Source organism: Suncus etruscus, chromosome 5 (assembly GCF_024139225.1).
Source record: "Suncus etruscus isolate mSunEtr1 chromosome 5, mSunEtr1.pri.cur, whole genome shotgun sequence".
NCBI lineage: Eukaryota > Metazoa > Chordata > Mammalia > Eulipotyphla > Soricidae > Suncus > Suncus etruscus.
The window spans coordinates 151950430-151971991 of record NC_064852.1 but is presented as its reverse complement, the minus strand read 5'-3'; the positions used below and the strand labels follow the sequence as shown (position 1 = coordinate 151971991).

At 42.3% G+C, this 21562-nt stretch overlaps 1 protein-coding gene across 2 annotated transcripts in view; it reads left to right on the top strand.

Moving 5' to 3' along the window:
- VPS13B (vacuolar protein sorting 13 homolog B) overlaps nt 1-21562 on the top strand; it is a 724212-nt gene that overhangs the window by 585209 nt on the left and 117441 nt on the right. For both annotated transcript variants that reach the window (XM_049773957.1, XM_049773956.1), the window contains exons 36-38: nt 3477-3679; nt 7562-7769; nt 8126-8310. In XM_049773957.1, coding sequence (XP_049629914.1) covers nt 3477-3679; nt 7562-7769; nt 8126-8310 — 596 coding nt within the window. The remainder of the gene's footprint in view (nt 1-3476; nt 3680-7561; nt 7770-8125; nt 8311-21562) is intronic.

Genomic DNA, 21562 nt, shown 5'->3' with positions numbered 1-21562 from the left:
TCAAATCCCGGTGTCCCATATGGTCCCCTGTGCCTGCCAGGAGCTATTTCTGAGCAGACAGCCAGGAGTGAACCCTGAGCACCGCCAGGTGTGGCCCAAAAACCAAAAAAAAGAAATCAGCTCATATGAACAGGTACCAGGCAGATTTCTCACTGAAATATGAAAATTTTTACAAATAAAAAGGAGCAAGTTGGAAATCACCAGCAGTTTCCATGTGAATTTTTGGATCTTTAGATACTGTTTAATGAATAGGTATAGAATTATATATTAGGTATATGTTGGTCATATGTGGACATTCATTCCTTAGCTCTATATACTAAGATGGTCCAGAGCTGTAATGAACACCCAAGTAGTCTGAGCTAACCTCCCTCTCCACTTTGGTTTACTAAACACCATGTTTCAATAAGAGAAACAAGGATCTTGGCAGAAATGGCTGATATTAGAGATTGATAGGAAAAGTAGAAAATAATTTATGTGTACCTCATAACCCCAAATACTATGTGACAAGAAAATAAAGACGTTCTTTAAAGAACAAATTGCGAGATTTTGTGATGATAATAATAATAATAATAATAATAATAATAACAATAATAATAAACACAATAACAAAATAGCACAGTGGGTAGGACATTTGCTTTACATGTGGCCAACCCAGGTTCAATCCCCAGCATCCCACAACTAGATGTCTCCTCAGAAGACATTTATTATTTAAAAACTGCAAAATAGGCTGGTCCGATGGCAGTGGTTTACCAGAACTTATTAATATTAGTATCACAAAAGTTGGTATATAACCCCCACACACACTGCTCGATTTGTCTGGCTTAAAAAAATACTGAAAAATATAAATTTGACTGCTGTGAAACCTAGCTGACACCTTTAGCCAGGCAGTTAGTACAGGTTATGAAGCATGGTACATCACATGCGTCAGCTAAGCTGAAAAGGACATTGACTCTCTGGTGTCCCAGACCTCTGAACCCTGAACAAAAGCAAGCTGGGGGACACTGCTACAGCATAGGAGACCCAGGAGATTTGAACTATCCAATGAGGACCCTGAATGGAATTCTGGACTAAAAAAAGACATTGGTGGGAATGAGTCATATGTGTAGGTAACTTTGTGCATCTGTATGAATGTCCTGACTTCGGCATCGGGACTATGCTCACAGCCCTGGCCATGGGCTATGTGCCGTATGTGGGAACTCTAGATTCACAACTTTGTGATGGGTGGAACATTCAAGGATGGAGGTTTGAGTTAAGGGATGATTCTGTGAGCCTGGGATGCTGCATATTAAAGAGTTCTAAGGTTTCCTCACTTTCTTCCAGTAGGGACATTGGTGGCAGGAAATGTGCACTGGTGAAGGGATGAGTGTTGGAATATTGCAGACTGAAACTCAACCATCAGCTACTCTGTATCTCATGGTGATTTAATTAATAACAACAATGACAACAAAGTTTAAAAAACAATAACAAAACAACACAAAGACAACTTCAAATAGGATCAGATGCTATACTACACTGTCAGCTGCGTTCTGTGGGACATGTCTCTACTATACTGTCATAGTATTACACCAAATAAGGCAGTCCTTGCCTCCTCCATTTCCTGAATCTTCCCTTTCAAACACTTCAACCAACAGTTTTTCTTGCTGCTTTAAAATAAAGGAACTGGATCAAATCGTATAAATCATTAAGTCTTGGAAACAGAGACAGTTGGAGCCCCAGACAAGGATTCCAATATTTTTTTCAGTATGGGTTTCTGAAATGTTGGTAAATATAAAATAAGTGAGTTAGAAAGGCATTGAAATGAGACCTTTCCTGTGTGCAGCCCCAGAGGATGATGACATTGAGATTACCCCCAGAGACATGGGTGTAGAATGCATAAAGATTGAAGGAGTTGCAGGAATTATAATCTCAGCATTCCCTAAATGCTAATCTGCTGAAGATGCAGGAGTAAGCCTAGACTTTCTTAATCCCATTATGACAGATTCCTGAGTAATAAACTTAACAGATACTTATTATGTCTTAAATACTTCCAGAAACAGCATGCAGTTAAGTAGGAAATCATGATAAATTAAAATCTCCATAAATGAAGAAAAGATTTTAACTCTGGTACTTGGGGACCTGTGTCTTCCTTTCCATTTTTCTGTTTTCCTTTATTTTAAGTGAAGCACAACTTTGAATCAAAAAATATATATAATACATAAAGGAAATCAGTATGCAATATGTTTGACAAAGAAATTTAGAGAATTGAATATTTTGCCATCATAATTCATAGCAGAGATGTTAGTCTCAACATTTTTGTAGGTATGCTGTCTCCTGTGAAAGATTAGAAGTTGTGTATCTTAGCTTTGCAGTAGGAACATACAACACGCATGAAGCTTTTAAGCCTCCACAGAATTGAAAAGTCAACAAGACTATTGTTGAAATATGTCTACTGTGGGCCTAAGGTGTTTTTTAATCTTTCATCTCTTTTAAGGATTGAATATCATTAGAAAAATAAGCCATGGGCATTACAAATACGGTCCAGTGAAATTCAATATTCACAATGACAATTCAGAATAGGAGCTCCCTGGGGGAAATTTAGGCATGCCACCCCTCCAGTCTAACTTTGCATTCAAGTATCTTAATGTGCACCATTGGCTTTATGAAAAGGTTTTGATCTACATTTCTAGTTGAAGTTCAAAAGAAAGCCTACATCTTAAAGTGTATTCCTTCTCTGAGTATATTTACTTTGAACTGTAGCATAGAGTTTTTCTCATAAATCTAACCTGCCACTATCTGTTTTTAAGACTTTGTAAACTTCAATTGGTTATAATGTGTGAAGTTTGGATTAAACCAGAATTTTTAGAAAGCACATGTTATATATTTGGTAGTTTTGAATTTTGAGATGAGCCAGTCATATCTCACATGTAATAGACTATGCTCAGTTACTGTAAGAAACCCCCAGAAAATTGCACTTTCCCACCCCTGTGAACAACAGAAAAGTGAAGCAGCTGCTCCTATTCTTAATGTAGTTGTTTGAAAAACGTGCACAGTTTAATGAAAAATGTTTCTGCTCATAAAAGTTAAAATATGCACACGTGGAATAAGTCATAATGTTTTGGCAAATCTAGCCTTGCTGGGAAAGGGAATGAGCTATACCTGCGCCAGAACTTGAACTCTATAGAGTTGGCCAAACACCGTAAGCCAACTGAAAAAAGAAAATTGTAACAAAGAATATTTGAATTAATGTGCTTTAAAAATACAGCTATAAGGTCAGAGAGATCACTCAATAGACTGAGGACATGCTTTGTATGTGGGAGGTCCAGTTTTGATCCCCAACACCACTGGGAATAACGCCTAGCCCCTGAACACTGCCAGGTGTTCCCCACCCCCTTCAAAAAAATTAGAAAAAAAATACAGATAATTCTTAGCCAGAACATACTTTTTTGATGAGGAAAAACGTATAATAGATACTCATCTCCACTTTTTTTGTTTTTCAGGTGTAATTCTTGGGTCATCATTTCTTCTCAGCATAAATGATTTGCTCCTTAAAACAAGTCTTAAAGAAAGGAGTCGCATTCTGCTGGGACCATGTTGTGTCACTATGGATCTGGATGCTAAATGGTGCAAACACAGCGGCAGTCCAGGCTCGGAGCAGTCCACACCAAAAGTATCCATTGATTTAAAAGGAGGCCTGCTGCAGGTGTGTGGGGTTGGCCAGACTGACTCCCCTAAATCTTGTGGGAAACTGGAGCTTGCTCGTTTATTTTCTAACTGACTAAATTTTAAGTTTTTGTGTGGGAACAGAAATACACTCTCAGTTACTCTCTGTTAAGCTTTGAAAACCATTTTCTTGCGAGTCACAAATCCTGCAGTTCACTCCATCAAAGTTATGATTCAATGGTGAGTCTGTGCTTTCAGGTTGTGTGATCTTTTTTTTTGTTGTTGTTTGTTTTTTGTTTTTTGGGCCACACCCGGCAGTGCTCAGGGGTTACTCCTGGCTGTCTGCTCAGAAATAGGTCCTGGCAGGCACGGGGGACCATATGGGACACCGGGATTCGAACCAACCACCTTTGGTCCTGGATCGGCTGCTTGCAAGGCAAACACCGCTGTGCTATCTCTCCAGGCCCCTGTGTGATCATTTTTACTTTGAAGAAATTTTCATACTTAGTCAAAAATCATCTCCTTTTATGCTCTCTCCCTGTTCCCCTCCAGGCCTATGTCATTACCATCTAGTCTGTCTCCATATTTGACTGTGCTCCATCCATACTTCCTTAAATGGAGTCAGACAATATGTGGGCTTCTGTTATTTCTTTCACTTAGTGTAATGTTTTCCAGATCCCAGGACTTCTTTCCTTTTTGTGCCTGAGTAATATTCCATTATATGAGCAATAGAATGAATAATCTGCTATGAACATTTATGCTCAAGCTTTGTATAAACATACAATTTCAGTTCTATTGGATAATGTAGCTAGGAATAGAATTACTGAACCATTAATTTTTTTTAGTTTTTTAATGCATGGCCTTTTCTAATTATAAAATATTGAACATATCCCAAGCACAGTATCACCCACAGTATATGAGAATCATTTCCTAAGAACAGGCTCCTTATGCATATTGATGTCTGATGACTAACACTGAACAGGGTAGTCAGATTGTAACCTCATAGGTATTTAGCCTGCAACCTAACATAGTACAGATGAACTTATCCGGTGTATTTTCATAATTTTTTTGACAGATTTAAATGTATTTGGCTATGATTTGGTCTTCCCCAAATTAACATGAATCCAAAAATTTCAAAAGATTCACAAGTCTTGAAAAAATGAAATACTTTATTAATAATTAATTAGAAGGGATATTCTGCATGAATTCCCTGTTCTCACCTGAACTTTGTTGCCTCAATTTTTACACCAGTGTTGTTGTGTTTTTTTTTCCTTTTAAAATATTTTTGGTATTTGAGCCATGCGCAGCAGTCCTCAGGGCTTACTCCTGGCACTGCACTAAGGAATCATTCTTGGTGGTGCTTGGGGACTCTATGCAGTTCTGGGGGACATAAGCTGGGTCAGATGAGTTCAAGGTAAGTGCCTTTACTACTGCATTATCTCTGGCCCCTACACCAGTGTTCTAACTGGCTTGTGGTAAAAAGGTTGGATGAGAAGATCATAACAACCTACTGCATTATATTGCTTTGAAGATTTTTTTATCTACTAGGAGAAAATCATGTATTTAATAAGCTTTTCATGAATTTCCTTTTTTTTTTTTTGGTTTTTGGGCCACTCCCGGCGGTGCTCAGGTGTTACTCCTGGCAGGCACAGGGGACCATATGGGACACCAGGATTCGAACCAACCACCTTTGGTCCTGGATCGGGTGCTTGCAAGGCAAACACCGCTGTGCTATCTCTCCGGGCCCCTTTTCATGAATTTTTTAATCAAAGCTAATAATCATTTCACTGTTTTGTCAAGACAACAAAGTTAATTCCACATTAAAACACAAAGGAGGGGCCTAAGTGATGACACAGCGGTAGGGCATTTGCCTTGCATTTGTCCCACCTGGGATGGACCCAAGTTCAATTCCCAGCATCCCACATGGTCCCCTGAGCCTGCCAGGAGTGATTTCTGAGTACAGAGCCAGAAGTAATCCCGGGGCGCTGCTGGGTATGGCCCCAAAAATCTAAATAAATAAATTTAACAAATAAAACACAAAGGAATAAAAATATCAAAGTATTTTCTCAGCATTATAAAAATCCCTGCCTATTGACAATTTAAAGATTGGGGCACCGTGTTACACTATCAAGCTTGACTTTTCACCTATCTCTGTGCTCATAATCCAGTAAAGGCAAGAATGTGGAGGAACAGAAATGAACTTGGTGTCCCATCTCTAATGTTCAGCTCCATATGCCTCAATTCCAGAAAACAGGGCTGGGCTTAGGGCTATGGAATTATTCCATTCTCACTACATCCTTTTTTGTTTTTTTTTGTTTTTGTTTTTTGTTTTTGTTTAAATTATCTTTATTTAAACACTATGATTACAAATATGATTATAGTTGTATGATTACAGTCATGAAAAGAACAGCCCCCCTTCACCAGTGCAACATTCCCACCACCAATTTCCCAGATCTCCCTCCTCCCCACCCCACCCACACCTGTACTCGAGACAGGCTTTCTACTTCCCTCATTCATTCACATTGTAATGATAGTTTTCAGTGTAGTTATTTCTCTAACTGCACTCATCACTCTATGTGGTGAGCTTCATGTCATGAACTGCACCTACCAGCCCTCATCTCTCTTGTCTCTGAGATACTGTTAAAAATGTCTTTCATTTTTCTTAAAACCCATAGAACTACATCCTTTTTGTTATCTCATTTCTTAAAAGCAATGTCTGTGGCCTTTTTTACACATTCAGAGAAAACTGACATCAGTGAAATTTTGAGCCCTTTTACTTTAACCCTTAACTGTCCTCCCCCACCCCGTTGTTAGAGACAAATATTGTACAGCCACAGAAAAATAAAATGTTGTTTTGTTTTGGGGACACACCCTGTGGTGCCCAGACTTTATTCCTTGTTCTGCACACAGAAATCACTCCTGGCAGGGTCAGGGGCCATATGAGAAACAGGATCAAACCCAGATTGGCTATGTGCAAGGTAAATTACCTTCCCTGCTGTGCTGTCACTCCAGCCCCAGAAAACTTTATTCTTGAAGCACCAAGAACCTTGTTCTAAATCTAGTGTGATTTTTTATGCCATTGATTTTGGGGGGCCATGGAATATTGTGTGTTATGACATTTACTAAATACTGAGTTGTGTTCATTTTAACCTCAAATTTACTGAGCTGTACTCTGTATTTGTCTGTGAAGAGTAAAATTAGAAAGAAAGAAAGAAAGAAAGAAAGAAAGAAAGAAAGAAAGAAAGAAAGAAAGAAAGAAAGAAAGAAAGAAAGAAAGAAAGAAAGAAAGAAAGAAAGAAAGAAAGAAAGAAAGAAAGAAAGAAAGAAAGAAAGAAAGAGAAAGGAAAGAAAGAAGGAAGGAAGGAAGGAAGGAAGGAAGGAAGGAAGGAAGGAAGGAAGGAAGGAAGGAAGGAAGGAAGGAAGGAAGGAAGGAAGGAAGGAAGGAAGGAAAGAAGGAAGGAAGGAAGGAAGGAAGGTATCATTAATATGTGTTTTTTTTTTTACTCTCATGATAAAGTGTGGGAAGCTATTTGATAAGGATATTACTCTCACTATTTTATTAACTATGAAGCTAGAGTATGTTTCTTGCTCCCTCTCAGGCCTTTTTTCCCTCTTACTGAATAAATATTCATAAATGTGACCCCACAGCACCATAATTTCACTCTAAATTCAGGATTTTAAATTGATTGCCATTCATACGATATAGAAAATAATGGGTTTTCTTGTTCTGATACAGTTATTCAAGTAGTAGAATTGTACTTCATGGGCTGATTGCTTCTTAGAGACTACGGTTTAGTTATTGTCAGTAATTAAGCTGAGCGTAATTGCAGTCTTGTGTTCATTCAGATATGATTGGGCCCAATTACCCTCCTGAAACGTTTGTATTTAAAAACCACTAAATTTTTTCGTATGATTTTTGTAGGTTTTCTGGGGCCAAGAACATTTGAATTGTTTAGTTCTTCTGCATGAACTGCTCAATGGATACCTTCAGAAACAGGGGAATTTGAAAGTGCATACTTCAGAGGCAGAATCCCAAATGCCAGCTCCCATGGAGAAGAGGCCGCCATTTAAAAGTGAACACAGTACAGATGACCTGCGGACAGGACTGTTTCAGTACGTACAGGATGCTGGTACGTAACCACAATGCATATCGGGTCCTGTGTGTGAGCATTCATTGCATAGTCACTGAAATCTGTTGACATCAAAGTCAGTTGCAAAGCACATTAGTGCCTGCACCACAAACAGCAAGGGCTTCAAGATGGTAGAACATTTATTTTAAGTGTGTGAGGCACTGCCAGAAGTAATAGCAATAATTACATGATATAAAAGTCATTTATTACTATGCCAACTTGACAGAAAGCTATTCATCCTTGTTTCAAACAATAGTGATCTCGTGAACCTCCTTTGTCCTCCTAACTTGTTCTTGTTTACATCAGCCAACTGATTCCCTCACGCAAATGCATCTAATCACACTTTGGTTTGCCAGACCCCGTGAGACTGCCTGGTGTCTATGAAGTGGTCTTTGCCAATGAGACGGAAGAGAGCCCAGGCATGATGCTGTGGCGGTACCCCGAGCCCAGAGTGCTCACCCTGGTACGAATCACGCCCGTACCCTTCAACACCACGGAGGATCCGGATATCAGCACAGCTGACCTGGGAGATGTGCTCCAGGTACGTTGGAAAATCTCAGTCATGTAAGGAAGTGCCTACCAGGTGGGAAAAGGTTTAGAATGAGCCATCTTTTTTATCAGTGGTATCAAAGAGCAACATATATGCATATGTATGTGTGTACACATGTAAAAACATGCTAACGTACTCGTATTAAATATTACAGTTGAAGTTATCAGCCCTACTTTTGTAGACACATGGTCTGCTTTAATAGGGCAAAGAGTCACTAGACATTTATCACATAGCCCCTCTGTAGTGTTTCTAGATCTGTCTGCATCTTATTCTGGTGGATAACTTGGTTTCCATTTCCAGGTCTTACAGTGGCCTGGGGACTGGAGATAGCTCTGTGGAAATCCATCTAAGCAGTGGAAAAGAGTTTGTGCAAGTGTCTGGCACTTCAGCTCTCCCTTACTTTGAAGCTCACTATGGCCCCCACTGTCTTTTTACTCATTGAGTACTCTCAAGATCTAAATTCCTCCTAAAATGGCTTTCCTCTTTGTTCTGGTTCATAGAGCCATCCACATGAGACTGGAAGTCATGCCTGGTCACACTTTCCCTAACTCTCCACATCTGTTCACCCCAAGTCCTGCCACTTCTATCTCCTCAATAAATTCCTGCTCTGTTCACTTCTGTTCCTGCTAGTACAGCTCCAGTTCAGACCACCCTCTGCTGTGTTCCATCATTATAGCTTCCCAGCTTCCAGTAAGTCTTTGTTCAGACAGCTGTGTTTCTCAAATATAAGGCAGACCACCCAATCCCTAACTTGAGACCCACATGGCCTTCATCCCAGTCTTAGAGTACAAGTCAGGCTCTAACTGGCCCACAGCCCATCTCCCTCAGCTAACACCCTTTTGTCACTATGACAGAACCACACCTGGCCTCAATCAAGGCTCTAGTTCCCACCTTTGTCCAATTAGGTGCCAGCCCTATACCCTTGCTGCCCTCCTCATCCTCACCTCACTAGCTTCAAGTTCTTGCAGTGAACCTCAAACTAGCCCATGCATTAGTTTCTTTTCTGACTACTGACATTTTCTTCTCTAGCCCTAGAAAATAAACTTTTCATATGGCTTAGTACCATATTTTCCACCTCCCAGTGCATAAAGATCTGTTCACTATTTCATTTTGGTCACCATTATCCTCATATCAGAACCATGGTACAAACGAGAGGAGTTCAAGACACATTCCTCCTTACATAGGTTATATTATATCCCCGTTGGAGCCTAATTTACATCTCAGATTATTATATATGCGTTCGATTCATCTCTACATTGATATATGATGCCTGTCAGCATTTTGTCATATGAATTAAGAATGGGTCCAACTAGCCAATTTGCCATTAGTTTGTTATAGACCCTGATCATTTTTCCTCCTGTGTCATTTATGCTCTCAGCAACTCTGCATTCATTATTAATTAATTTTTGGAAGATTGTGGACCATTTTCTGACAGTGCTCAGAGGCTGCTGCTCCTGGCTGGGTGCTCATTAGTCTCTCTGGGTGTGCTTGATGGGAGATTGTATATGTACTGGGGATAGAACTGGGCTCGACAGTCTGGAAGGCAAGTGTCTTAACCCCTGTGCTCCCTCGCTCTCTAGCCTGGCTCTGATTCTTAAATACTCAGGTTGGTTTCCCCTCCTCTGAAGGTCATGTTCATAATTATCTTCTATGATGTTATCTCCCTTCTCTTATTCTTGGCTTTTTCTTGCCAAATATAAGTTTTAATCTCACTGTCTTATTAGATTTACTGAAATGCAGAACATCTGCAATATTTTCAATTAAAGTCAAAATTCTTATATATTCAAGCTTCACCTAAAGACTTCATTCTAAATCATTTGGACATTCAGATTTATTGCTGATGCTTTATTTACATAAGTCTGGTAACTGTTAGTAGCAGTAGTTTGTCAGTTGTGTAAGCAGGGTATTAAAGATAGAAAATGTGATCACGGTAACTTTGCCCTGCCTTCAGAGAGGTAAGAAAGCTCAGTGGAGAGTTGAGTAAACTGTATTCCTGTGTTCTGTTTCAGACTACTATTTGCAAACCATGTCACCTTAGCCACAAACCTTAACCTCTGTCTTACTATCATCAGTACAGTGCTGAGAGCATGGAAATCTGTATTTGTAAAGCACAGAACAGTTGACTAGCACCACTGCTCTGCAGTGTTAAAACTCTGCCTTTTAAGGAGCAGAGAGGACCTGCCAGAACACACAACCTGAAGTAGTTTCAGAGATTTGGGGCAGTCCCAGGGGCAGGGTATGTATAGATGTATATAGCAAGACAATATAAAGGCCTGGGATGAATAGACCTGCTCTAGTTCCTGTCTTATTGGAGAGATCAGAACTGGTCACAGATGGAGGTGTTGGCCTAAGAAGCACGACAGGCCAGCACCTTCTGTCAATCAGAAGAGAGAATTTGACCCAGAGGAGAAACACACCCCTGGAATCAGCCCCCAGGATGGGCAAATGGAATAGCCAGTAGTTGGCTGTCTTAACAGGGAGCAGAATTCCTCCCTGGGCTCATCTGTGGAAATAAATCTTAGACTCGAATAGATTGGTTTCTTTCTTTCAAACAGCAAATGTTGCCTGATTCACAGTTTTGGCCCAGTACAGCCTCTTTCCTTGGCCCTTTTGCACTGCCCAGCTCAGGGCTGGCTCCAGGGACCCCAGGACAGAAGACAGTGGCCCCTCTTGAGTTTCTCTGAGTAGCGAGGCTATGTCTGCTGCTGCCCTGGATGGACCATTTTCACCAATTCTTGCTTCCAGAGGGAAGCTCTGGTATTAGTGTCTCTCTGGCTGCAGTGTTAAAACTCTTCCTTTTAAGGAGCAGAGAGGACCTGCCAGAACACCCAATCTGGAGTAGTTTCAGAGATTTGGGGCAGTCACAGGGGCAGGGTATGTATGCTGGGAACTACTGCTTGAATTGCATAAATAAGCTAATAAAGAGAGGCTCTCTGCAGCCTTGTCCCAGGGTCAGTATTAGTGCTGGAGGTCAGGGGCATATTGTGGTCTGCCTCCAGGCACTGCAGAAATACCGAAATTCCAACCTGGAACTGCAGGGAACTTATGTAATGAAGGCCCCGCATCAACCCATTAAAGTCTGAAATGAGCAGCCCCGTCCCCGTCTATCCCCTTTTTGCCAACCCAGGTAAGCTGTTGAACTCTTTGGACCTTGATTTCTTTTTGTTCTCTATATTATCACTTAAATTATTACCATAGACAGAGTGAACACTTAAAAGATGTTGAGTTCCTTTCCCACTAACTTCCCATGCTAATGTCTTAATCACTAAAAGAACCTCCCAAACAGAAGCTAACCTTGTTTCAGATAGACTTACAAAGTCCTTCAAAGAGGAGAAAAGGGGGGTGGGTCGAGCTCAAAGGGCTACCTGGAACAACCCCAAACTATTGCTGGTCACCCCAAAACAAAAGCAAAACAAACACAGCAGCTCAAGTTATTAAAGCCCAGGTTGCTCTGTCATTTAGTTCTCTCTGCATATACACTGGCTTTCAGGGGCCTTCAGTACTGCCCACTCATCTACTCCGCGTGCCCCGTTTTGCCTTTTGCTCCCTTGCTCTTGATCTCTAGAAAAGATGGCTTTTCCGATCTTCCAGAGCAAGCCTGGGCAGCTCCTCAGATCTCTGGGATAGCCCAACAGATCCCTAGGACAGCACCCTCAGATCCCAAGAGCAACCTACTCCAACCCAGAAGCATCCCCACAGATCCCAGAAATCCCCTCAGATCTCACTTCATTTTTCCACTCACTCCTCTGCTGAAAACTGTTCCTGCTGTCAGACAGGGCAGATGTGTGTGATCTGGAAACTCAGCTTTCCACATGAACTTGCCCAACAGATAGCCACAGCCCCTTCATGGAGCCACCTACACCTTGCCTGGCACATTTTAGCTCTGGTTTCCAAAGGGAACAACAGTATCAGAGTAGGCATTCTGTGGCCACTCACAGCAGTGGTCATATGCCATCAGTCTACTGAGGTGACCAAGAGCAGCAGTGTCACTGTCTGAAAGTATCATATTGCTTATTATGATTTTCTGGGACTGCTGCAGGAGTTTTCATTTGGCAGAGTAGTTGATGTCAGGGTGCATTGTTATGTTTCAGTGGTATTATCTACCATAAACGTAGACAAATGGCATTAAGTTCCACAGACCAGTGAGGTCATTCACTCATCTGGCCAAGTCCATTGCCCCAAGACAGGCAAGTTCTAAAAAATAAAGATAAGTTCCTTGATGCTGATCCTGAAAACAGAGTAGAGCTCAGTTGACTCTTTCCTGCAGGACCCTTTGGTTCATAAAACACTGTGCTGATAAGGGTTTGGTGATGTTACAAGCACATATTTGTCTATTTGTGGATCTTTCCATGAGTAAAGTGGGATTTATATGCTCCACAGATGACTTGATGGAATTTATTTTGGAAAGATAATGAAAACTGTGGGTAAAAGGTTCATAATATTTAATCAAATTGCCCATAGGTTTGATAGAGACCCTGAAGTTATTATTCTCAGAATGCAAAAAGAGGCCTAATTTTGTGGTTTATGTGCAATTTCACATGTTACATTTTGAGTATTGGTAGGATATTTAGTTGTTAATAAAATGAGAGGCTCTGTGAGGTAGAGGAATGCCATCAATGTTGAGTGTTGTTCTGTTTAAACAAGCTTAAATAAGAAAATTCAATCTGTCTCAGGCATGCCCTAAGCTTTTCTCACTCCACATCCTGCCTCCACTCCCAACTAGGGTTGCCAATTTGGAAATACCCATGTTTCCGTTTTTTTTTTTTTTTTTTAATCATTGTGAGAACCACACCTGGCAGTACTTGGGGCAGTCATCAAGGCAAAGATCTTGGTACTAGGTAGTGGGAACTGTGTGGTCTTGGGGTGCTAGGAATGTGTTCAACCACTCAAATCATATCCCCAGTTCTTCAGGTTGTAAACTTTTCATTCATCCTCTGTGACAAATTGGCAGTGAATATTTGCATTCTCACACCATTCTGTCATCATGCTTCTTCTTATTCTCTCAATTCTGTATTCTCCTTGTTTGCACATTAATTTTCATTTATGTATTGCACTAAATTTTTCCATCTCTTCATCTGGTCTGTGACAACAGACCAAACTAAACATCTTTCCCCAAGGATCGTGAGAGAATACAGTGTAAGCATTTCAATTCAAGACACATGCAGAAAGGGTTGAGATCTAAATACGTGGAAAGCAAAGTGAAAGAAGGAACATGGGGAACCAGGAAGATGCTTTCATGCACAGAGCCCTGATGAGTGCGATCCCTGGTACCACATGGCTTCTTCCTCCCAGCCCCTGACAAAAGAAGTAAAATGAAAGCATAGTTTGACCTGGAGAACATACTGTAGATTAAGAAGAAATATAAAGTCAGGACTTTCTCTAGTGCAAGAAGGACATACAGGGGCTGAAGCAATAGGACAGTGAGTAGCACATTTGCCCTGTATATGGCCAACCCAGGTTCGACCCCGTATGGTCCCCAAAACTGCACCAGGCTTGATCTCTGACCATGAAGCTAGAAGTAAGCCCTAAGCCATGCAGGCTGTGACCCAAAAACAAAAAAGGACATAAAAAAAGATTCTTTGCGTTGGAACCGGAGCAGTGGCACAGTGGTTTGCCTTGCACACATCTGACCCAGGATGAGCCTGGGTTAGATTCCCGGCAACCCATATGGTCCCCCCAAACCAGGAGCGACTTCTGAGCGCATAGCCTGGAGTAACTAACCCCTGAGCGTCACTGGGTGTGGCCCCAAAACAAACAAACAAACAAACAAAAAAAGATTCTTTGTGCCAACCACAGAGAAAAAGGAAAGAAAATGTTGAAAAGAAAAAGAAGCAATTTGGGTCCACATTTACACCATCCATAAAATTTACATTAGAGGGTCAGAGCAATAGTACAGTGGGTAGAGCACTTGGTCTCCCAAACCCACCAGTGATTCCTAAGTACAAAGCCAGGAGCAGCCCCTGAGCACTGCTGGGTATGACCCCAGAAACAAAACAAACAAGCAAACAAAAAACTTTACATTAGAACCATCAGACTCTGGTTCAAGTTTACACCTTTAAAAATTGTGGCTCGCATGAGCACAGGAGGTAGAAACCTGTCTGTTTCTACCCCATCACATTTCTCCCTCACAAATAGTTGATCTGAAGCTCACACACCAAAGTCCTGGACCCACCCTAAAAAGGCTCATGGGGAAAAAAGTGAATGTAATTTATGACATATGCAAGCTTATAAACTATTACTCTATAGAGGAATCGTATAATTTGGGGAATTGTCACAGCTGAAGTGAAAATTGAATTCGGGGAAAAATGATTCCTAAAACTATGATTTCATACCACATCCTTGGTTTAAAAGGCATTTTCTAGCTTCAAATTTTAGTGCAAAATCCATGAATTAAAAAATAAAAGTCAGGCATAGAGTTCTTAAAAGAGACATTCAAGGGCTAACAGGAAGAAAAGAGACCCGAGAAAGCTGGGTTCTCTGTCTATTGCTGGTGGAGAAGCCAAGCTGTGAGCCAAACAAATCAGTATTTTGTGTCTGATTCACTGCTGTTTATCCAGTTCAAAAGTCAGGGAAATGAGTTTCTAAAGTAACACTAAGCTGATTATAAAATTCAAAGTGAAACCACACTGGAAGGACTATCCAGGGAAAATCGCATCTTGGATGTTTGGCGATCTGCATTTTACAGCCACCTAAGGCTTCTGCACCCCTGACTTACTCAATGTCATTTCATTCTGGGAGATGCACTAGTCTGAACCTGAATTTCATTTTGGGTCTGATTCCGGAGCCTGGGCCCTTTGGGCGGATCTGATGGTCCATGTTGGTTCTGGAGAGCTGCTCTGCTGAGAAACATGAGATGAAGGGAAATTTTCCCTTCAGACCTTCCAGCATGACAAAGGGGCGCCAGAGAACCTGGAGTAATAGGACTCATGGGTAGGCAACATGGAGTGGGCACAGGAGAATCAAAAGAAGATTCCTTCCAAAGCACTGGTCAGCAGAAACATCTTGAAGGCCACAGGGGCATTTGTTGGCACAAGGCCCTCCTGGTAGGTTCCAGAGATGGAGTCCACATCCGCTTCATCGGGCAGCTCAGTCTCCTCTGTGAACATTCTCCTCACCTCCACACCATCTTCTCAAAGTGGGACTCCTGATGCTGTTGCCGCATGAGGAAGCTGCTCCTATCCAAGACAGTGTCAGTACCCAGGGCAGTTCAGCACCCCAAGGTAAATGACTAGCCTGGCATCTGCTTTATAACACAGCTCTGACTCAGCATCCCCAGGACCTTTTGTGGACCCCCATAATCAATCAAAGGTTGCCAGAGGATGCCATCATGGGGTATCCATCAAGCAGAATATACATGAGGCTCCTGGCCTTCAGCATTCCCCAACATTTCCCAGGTGGGCACCTCTCTGACATGCCATACAGCACAGACCTTTCCAAGACTCTGCTCTCGCTGCCAGCCAGAGTTCTAAAAAGTTGAGAGAATGTTTCTGAAGCTCCTCCTTAGTCAGACACTTAGTTGCCTGTGGCGGGCCCTGTGACCAGAACTGCTTCCTGTTTTATCATAATCACCACAACCCCATCAGTCCACCCAGGAATCTGGGTTCTGCTGCCCTGGGCTGCCCATCCCTGCACGTAATGAAGGCATAGATGCTGGCTGCTGTCACTCACCAGGAAAAGCTGCTGGAAGTGACACCACTCTTTTCCACAGTGGCACAGTATGATGCTTGACTGTTAACTTTTGCCCTCTGGGCTGCAGGGAGCAGATGCCCCCTGAACTGACTTACCCAGAAACAGACAGGTCTAGTATCAAAGCTACAGTGGGAGCCACAGAGAAGATAGCAAGATACAGCTGTTTCCCACTTATCTGCTTCATTTCTTTCCATCAGATGCACTTTATTTATCTACCACTCCACTCCCCAAGTCACCTTGACAACCCTCACTCCTAGCCCTGGTCCACATTCTGCACTAACCTGTTTGGTGTCCGGAACTCTTGTACTTCTTGGCTCAGTCACCACAACCATGGGTAGAGACACATTTCTGCCGGGCTGAGGACCTGGGCCAAGAGAATGTGGCAGATCCCTCTGAGCAGACCTTTTCCTTCCTCTTCACATCTTCCTGCTCTAGTTTTCCAGGGTCAGTGGTGGCCTCACAGTACCTGCATTCTAGTCTGTACCAAAGATCTTCTTAGTGGATTCTGTACTTACATGCATATGGCAGAGCCCCCACAGGCAAAGGTTCTCTATGAAGACCCCACTACCGCCCCCTCCAGGATCTCCTCCTTTCTGTTCTCACTCTTCCAGTTTGGCCTTTGCAGATGGCCAGCATGGCTGTTGCTTACTACTGTTCAGAAGCCTTGGCCACCCCCTTTGGATTCTTCTCAGCCCTCCTCACTCTGAGACCCACCAACTCCTGTGTTGTGCCATTTCTGTGTCATCCACCAAGCTTTTTTTTTTTTTTTTTTGGTTTTTGGGCCACACCCGGCAGTGCTCAGGGGTTACTCCTGGCTGTCTGCTCAGAAATAGCTCCCAGCAGGCACGGGGGACCATATGGAACACCGGGATTCGAACCAACCACCTTTGGTCCTGGATTGGCTGCTTGCAAGGCAAACGCCGCTGTGCTATCTCTCCGGGCCCATCCACCAAGCTTTTTTTTCTTTTTTGCTCAGCACCCGGCATCTTCCTGTGTCCGTAATGCTAAAGAGTGTCTCCATCCACATCAGTGCAGCTGCCAATGGACAGAAGATGCTTAGAAAGTAGAATGGCCTGAGGTTCTGGGAATATGTGTACAGGTGAAAGCTATCCCCAGAAGCACTTCCTTTTAGTCAGTGATTTTTTTTGTTTTGTTTTTGAATTTTGTAAAAAACTTTATTCAGTCAATTCATAACACTGTACATGATTATGTTTTTATGGTTACAATCTACTATATTAGCTGTTTTATATCAAGAGTAAGACATATATTCTTAAATACACATAAATATATGTATATACATTTTTCTTATGATATATGAAGGGGTCACTAAAATGGAAAACCAAGCAAGAGGCCAGTTCATTTTTGTCTGGGTCAAAAACAGCTCTACTTTGGTTTTCTAGTCAAGCTTGAAGAGAATACTAATGACATTTTTCTCAAAATAGTGGGGTTTGTCATCTGTCTTTTTGTGATGAATACCCATAAAGTTGACCTTTTGTTGTATTACTAGTTTGTGGTTACCTCCTCTCTAGATAGACCATTTTCTCCCAACGGATTTCTTGAGTCTCTCTGGGTACTAGAGCCCTTCAATTAGAATAAGAAAAAAGACCACTGCCAGGGGGCAAGCTGTGCACCAAAGAGGCGAATCACATTCCATTACAAATGCCTCACAGCCAGTTCTCCTTTTGAGGGTGTTGCCCTGAGCTGAATCAGAACCTTTTTCTCTGTAACACTCCCCTGGGAGGCAGTTATGGAGTTCTACTGGGTGGCCATGTCTAGCTTGTCATCCACTGGGTGATACCGAGTGTTCTCATCTGACCAGGAATATTTTACCAAACTATTAGGATTAAGAAGGAGCCTGAGCAACTGGAGGATAAAGAAGCTTCAGAGTGTGTGCTAGAGCTGTTAGGTAAAACGTGACGGGGAATGAACCCAAGTGAAGCCCTCACTCAGTGACAGAGGTTTGGCAGCTCTGACCCCTGCAGAGCTGGGTAGGATTGCAGCAGGTCACGAGGGGACAAAAGGCCATGTAGAAAAAGCAGCTCGAACAAACCTTTAGAACTGAGTCAGGAGAACTTGTATCTGGGAGGCCGTGGTCTATACCTGGGCAAGACTGGTGGTGTTGATTATTTGAGCCGAGGGACAGCCTGCCTGTCCCTGTGATGGCAGAAAGTTATGCAGGTGTGTTTACTGAGCACATAGTCTGTGCTGGTCCCTCACTCTAAATCCATCCCCAGTCTTCCTCTCTTCGTTATAGCTAAACTAATACAGTTTCTAAGAAGTGATCACAAAGCCAGCCAAGGGGCTGGCCTAGGCCTTCAGCCCGTGCCTGAGTCCACAGTTATTTCTCTGTCTTGTGTTTCTTTGACCACTTTGTCAGAAAAAACTGTATTTCTTGCTCTAGGTGTTGGCGGACAGCCCTGGGCCAGCTTTGCCAGGAACTTGGCCCTCAAAGAAAGAGCAGAATGGAGTAGGGATGAGAGAATGAGAGAACTATTCAGAGTGTCTAGGAGGGAGGAAAATCTAGAGCCCAGTGGTGTTGCTGTGTTCTAGCCTAGTGTTTTTCAACCTTTTTGTGCAAAGGCACACGTTTTTCATAAAAAAAAAAAATCATGAGGCATACCACCATTAGAAAATGTTGCAGGGAGGAGGTTGTTCTTGTTATGACTGAAATCCAACTACAATTATGTTTGTAATCACGGTGTTTAAATAAAGAACTTATTTAATTAAAAAAAGAAAATGTTAAAAATATTTAACTCTATGACTATATTGACTATATATAAAGTAATTCTCTTGAATAGGAATTAAATAAACAAAGAAATTATTTTATAATTAATTTATTATGAAATAATAATGTATTTTATAATGATTGGTTTATTTGTGAGCTGAAGCCACATGTTACAGATAAAATTGGAATTTTTCCCACGGCACACTAGTGTGCAGTGGCACAGTGGTTGTAAAACGCTGTTCTAGCCTGTGTGTGGATAAAACCAGGCGCCTGCATGTGGCCAAGGACTGTGGTCAGGATGGCTGCACTGAGGCAGAGGCACAAGAGACATCAGATAGCTGCCGTGTTGGGCCTCAGCGGCACACAGCACCATTGTCAGCTTAACATCTGAAACTATAGGAGAAGCCCTGCACTGGGCCACATGTTCCCTGATGCCTGAACATGGGAAAGAACATGCAGCACCAGGATAGTCTCCTAAATCACTGTGACCCCCACATCCACCAGACTCAACACCATCTGCAGAGGTTTCTAGATTCCTGTCAAAATTCCCAACAGTCATAAAAGGCCACCTTAGGAGAAGCAGAAGAAACTAAGTAGGCCGAACTTCTCCTATGACGTGAACCCTTAAGGTGGATCCCCAGAGTCCCATGAGCTCGTCTCTATTTCCCACTGCTCTGTGGCCCAGCATACACCTCCTTTATGGGGCAAGGTGGCAGCCCATGACTCTGCCACGGGGAGAGGGTGGGATGGAGGAAGAAAGAGAAGGAGAGAAAAAGAAAGAGAGGAGAGAGACAGAGAGACAAAGAGAGAGAGATCTCCCTCTTCCTCCGGAAACTTCCTTGAACCTCAGATCCTATGTGCCACTAGGCCTCTTCTGATTCCAGAGGAAATTGCAACTTTTAATTATGGCTGTGGGAGGTTGGAGGGAGAGGGGAGAACTCAGCTCCCCAGCCTCAGGCTCCAGTTTGCTCTATGCTTTCCAGTCAGACCATTTTCCCCACAGGGCACCCCAAGCCCTGTGGGCTGCTAAGGGGAGTTCCTGGTGGCACTTGCTTGCTCTTTAGACAATGTGTGCTGAGGCAAACATTGTAGAAAAAACTTAACAAGACAAAGAGATTTTGGAAGAAAAAGGAATGAGTTTGTGAAATGCTCACATTCCCACATTCCTTGCCTTTCTGAAAAGTAAGAGGTGGGGATGGACTGTCAATGGGACGTGCTTTTAAAGTAAATGGAAAACATTTGCAAAGTGGAAGAATTCTGAAGTCATTTTTGTCCTGTCACTTTATTTGGTGGTAGAAGTTTTATTAGCCTATTTTCTCTTTTCCTATTAAATACTCTTGCATTACAAAGTGGGGCGGAGAGCAGCTTTTCTTTCTGGGACTGAAGAGCTAAGCTTGATGTTTACCACTCGCATTAAGAGTGTTTGGGGTGTTAAAAAAAAAAGAGGAAAGGGTAGTTAAGTATCAATTGATGGTTTTCAATGATCTTTTTATTTTTATGAATTATTCTCCCCTAAATAGAAGTATTTTAACCTGAGATGCTCAGTAAATGTGAACATTATTGAGACCTTATTTATTATTTCTTGAAAGCTATAACTGGGGAAGGAGGGGAGGCACGCCTAGCTCACTCCTGGCTCTGTGCTCAGGGATCACTTCTGACAGTATCCAAGGAAACAGGTGGGGTGATGGGGTTGAACTCAGGTTGGTTACATATAAGACAAGTGCTACTCTCTTCTATACTATCTCTCTGGCCAAAAACTACATTATTGAAGAGAGTAAAGAGGGGAAGGAGGAGGAGGTAAGGTCCAGAGACAGCTCAGCCCAGTCCTGGGTTTAGCATCAGACTTTCTAGCTGCTTGGAGGCCACAGAGTTGCCCCGAGACTGCTTGCAGTGCTGCAGTGGTCAGCGTTGGAGGAATTATCAGGCAGATATAACTGTAGGGAGGACAGAGCCCTTAGGACAGGACCTAGCAGGAGCCTGCCCTTGTGCCACCTCAGTTCTGCCATAGGCTTTATCCTGCCCCAGAAAAATCAGATTCAGATCAGAAAGGGCCAATTCTTTCTTTGTCCATCCCTGTCACAAAGGTAGTGATCAAATGAGGCAGTTTTGTGTTATGTTCCCAAGCAGAGCTGCCTTCACACAATTTTCCTTACAAAAGTGCAGAGGGCATCTTTGTTTTTGAGCCACGCCTGGCATTGCTCAGGGGTTACTCCTGGCTGTCTGCTCAGAAATAGCTCCTGGCAGGCACGGGGGACCATATGGGACACCGGGATTCGAACCAACCACCTTTGGTCCTGGATTGGCTGCTTGCAAGGCAAACGCCGCTGTGCTATCTCTCCGGGCCCAGAGGGCATCTTTGTATTGTGTTTTTGTATTCTAGGGTCTATCCCAAGGAGTGGTATAGCTGGATCATATGGGAGCTCAATTTCCAGTTTTTTGAAAAATCTCCATATTGTATTCCAAAAAGGCTGGACAGCATTCCCTATATTCATTGCAGCTTTATTTACAATAGCCAGAATCAGGAAACAACCCAGATGCCCAAAAAACAGATGAGTGGCTAAAGAAACTGTGATGCATATACACAATAGAATACTATGCAGCTGTGAGGAAAAATGAAGTCATGAAATTTTCTTATACATGAATGGGAATGGAAACTATTATGCTGAGTGAAATGATTCAGAGGGAGAGAGATAGACACAGAATAGTCTCACTCATCTGTGGGATTTAAGAAAAATAAAAGATAGTATGGTAATAATACCCAGAGACAATAGAGATGAAGTTTGAAAGGTCCAGTACATGAAATGAAGCTTACCACAAAGACTGGTGAGT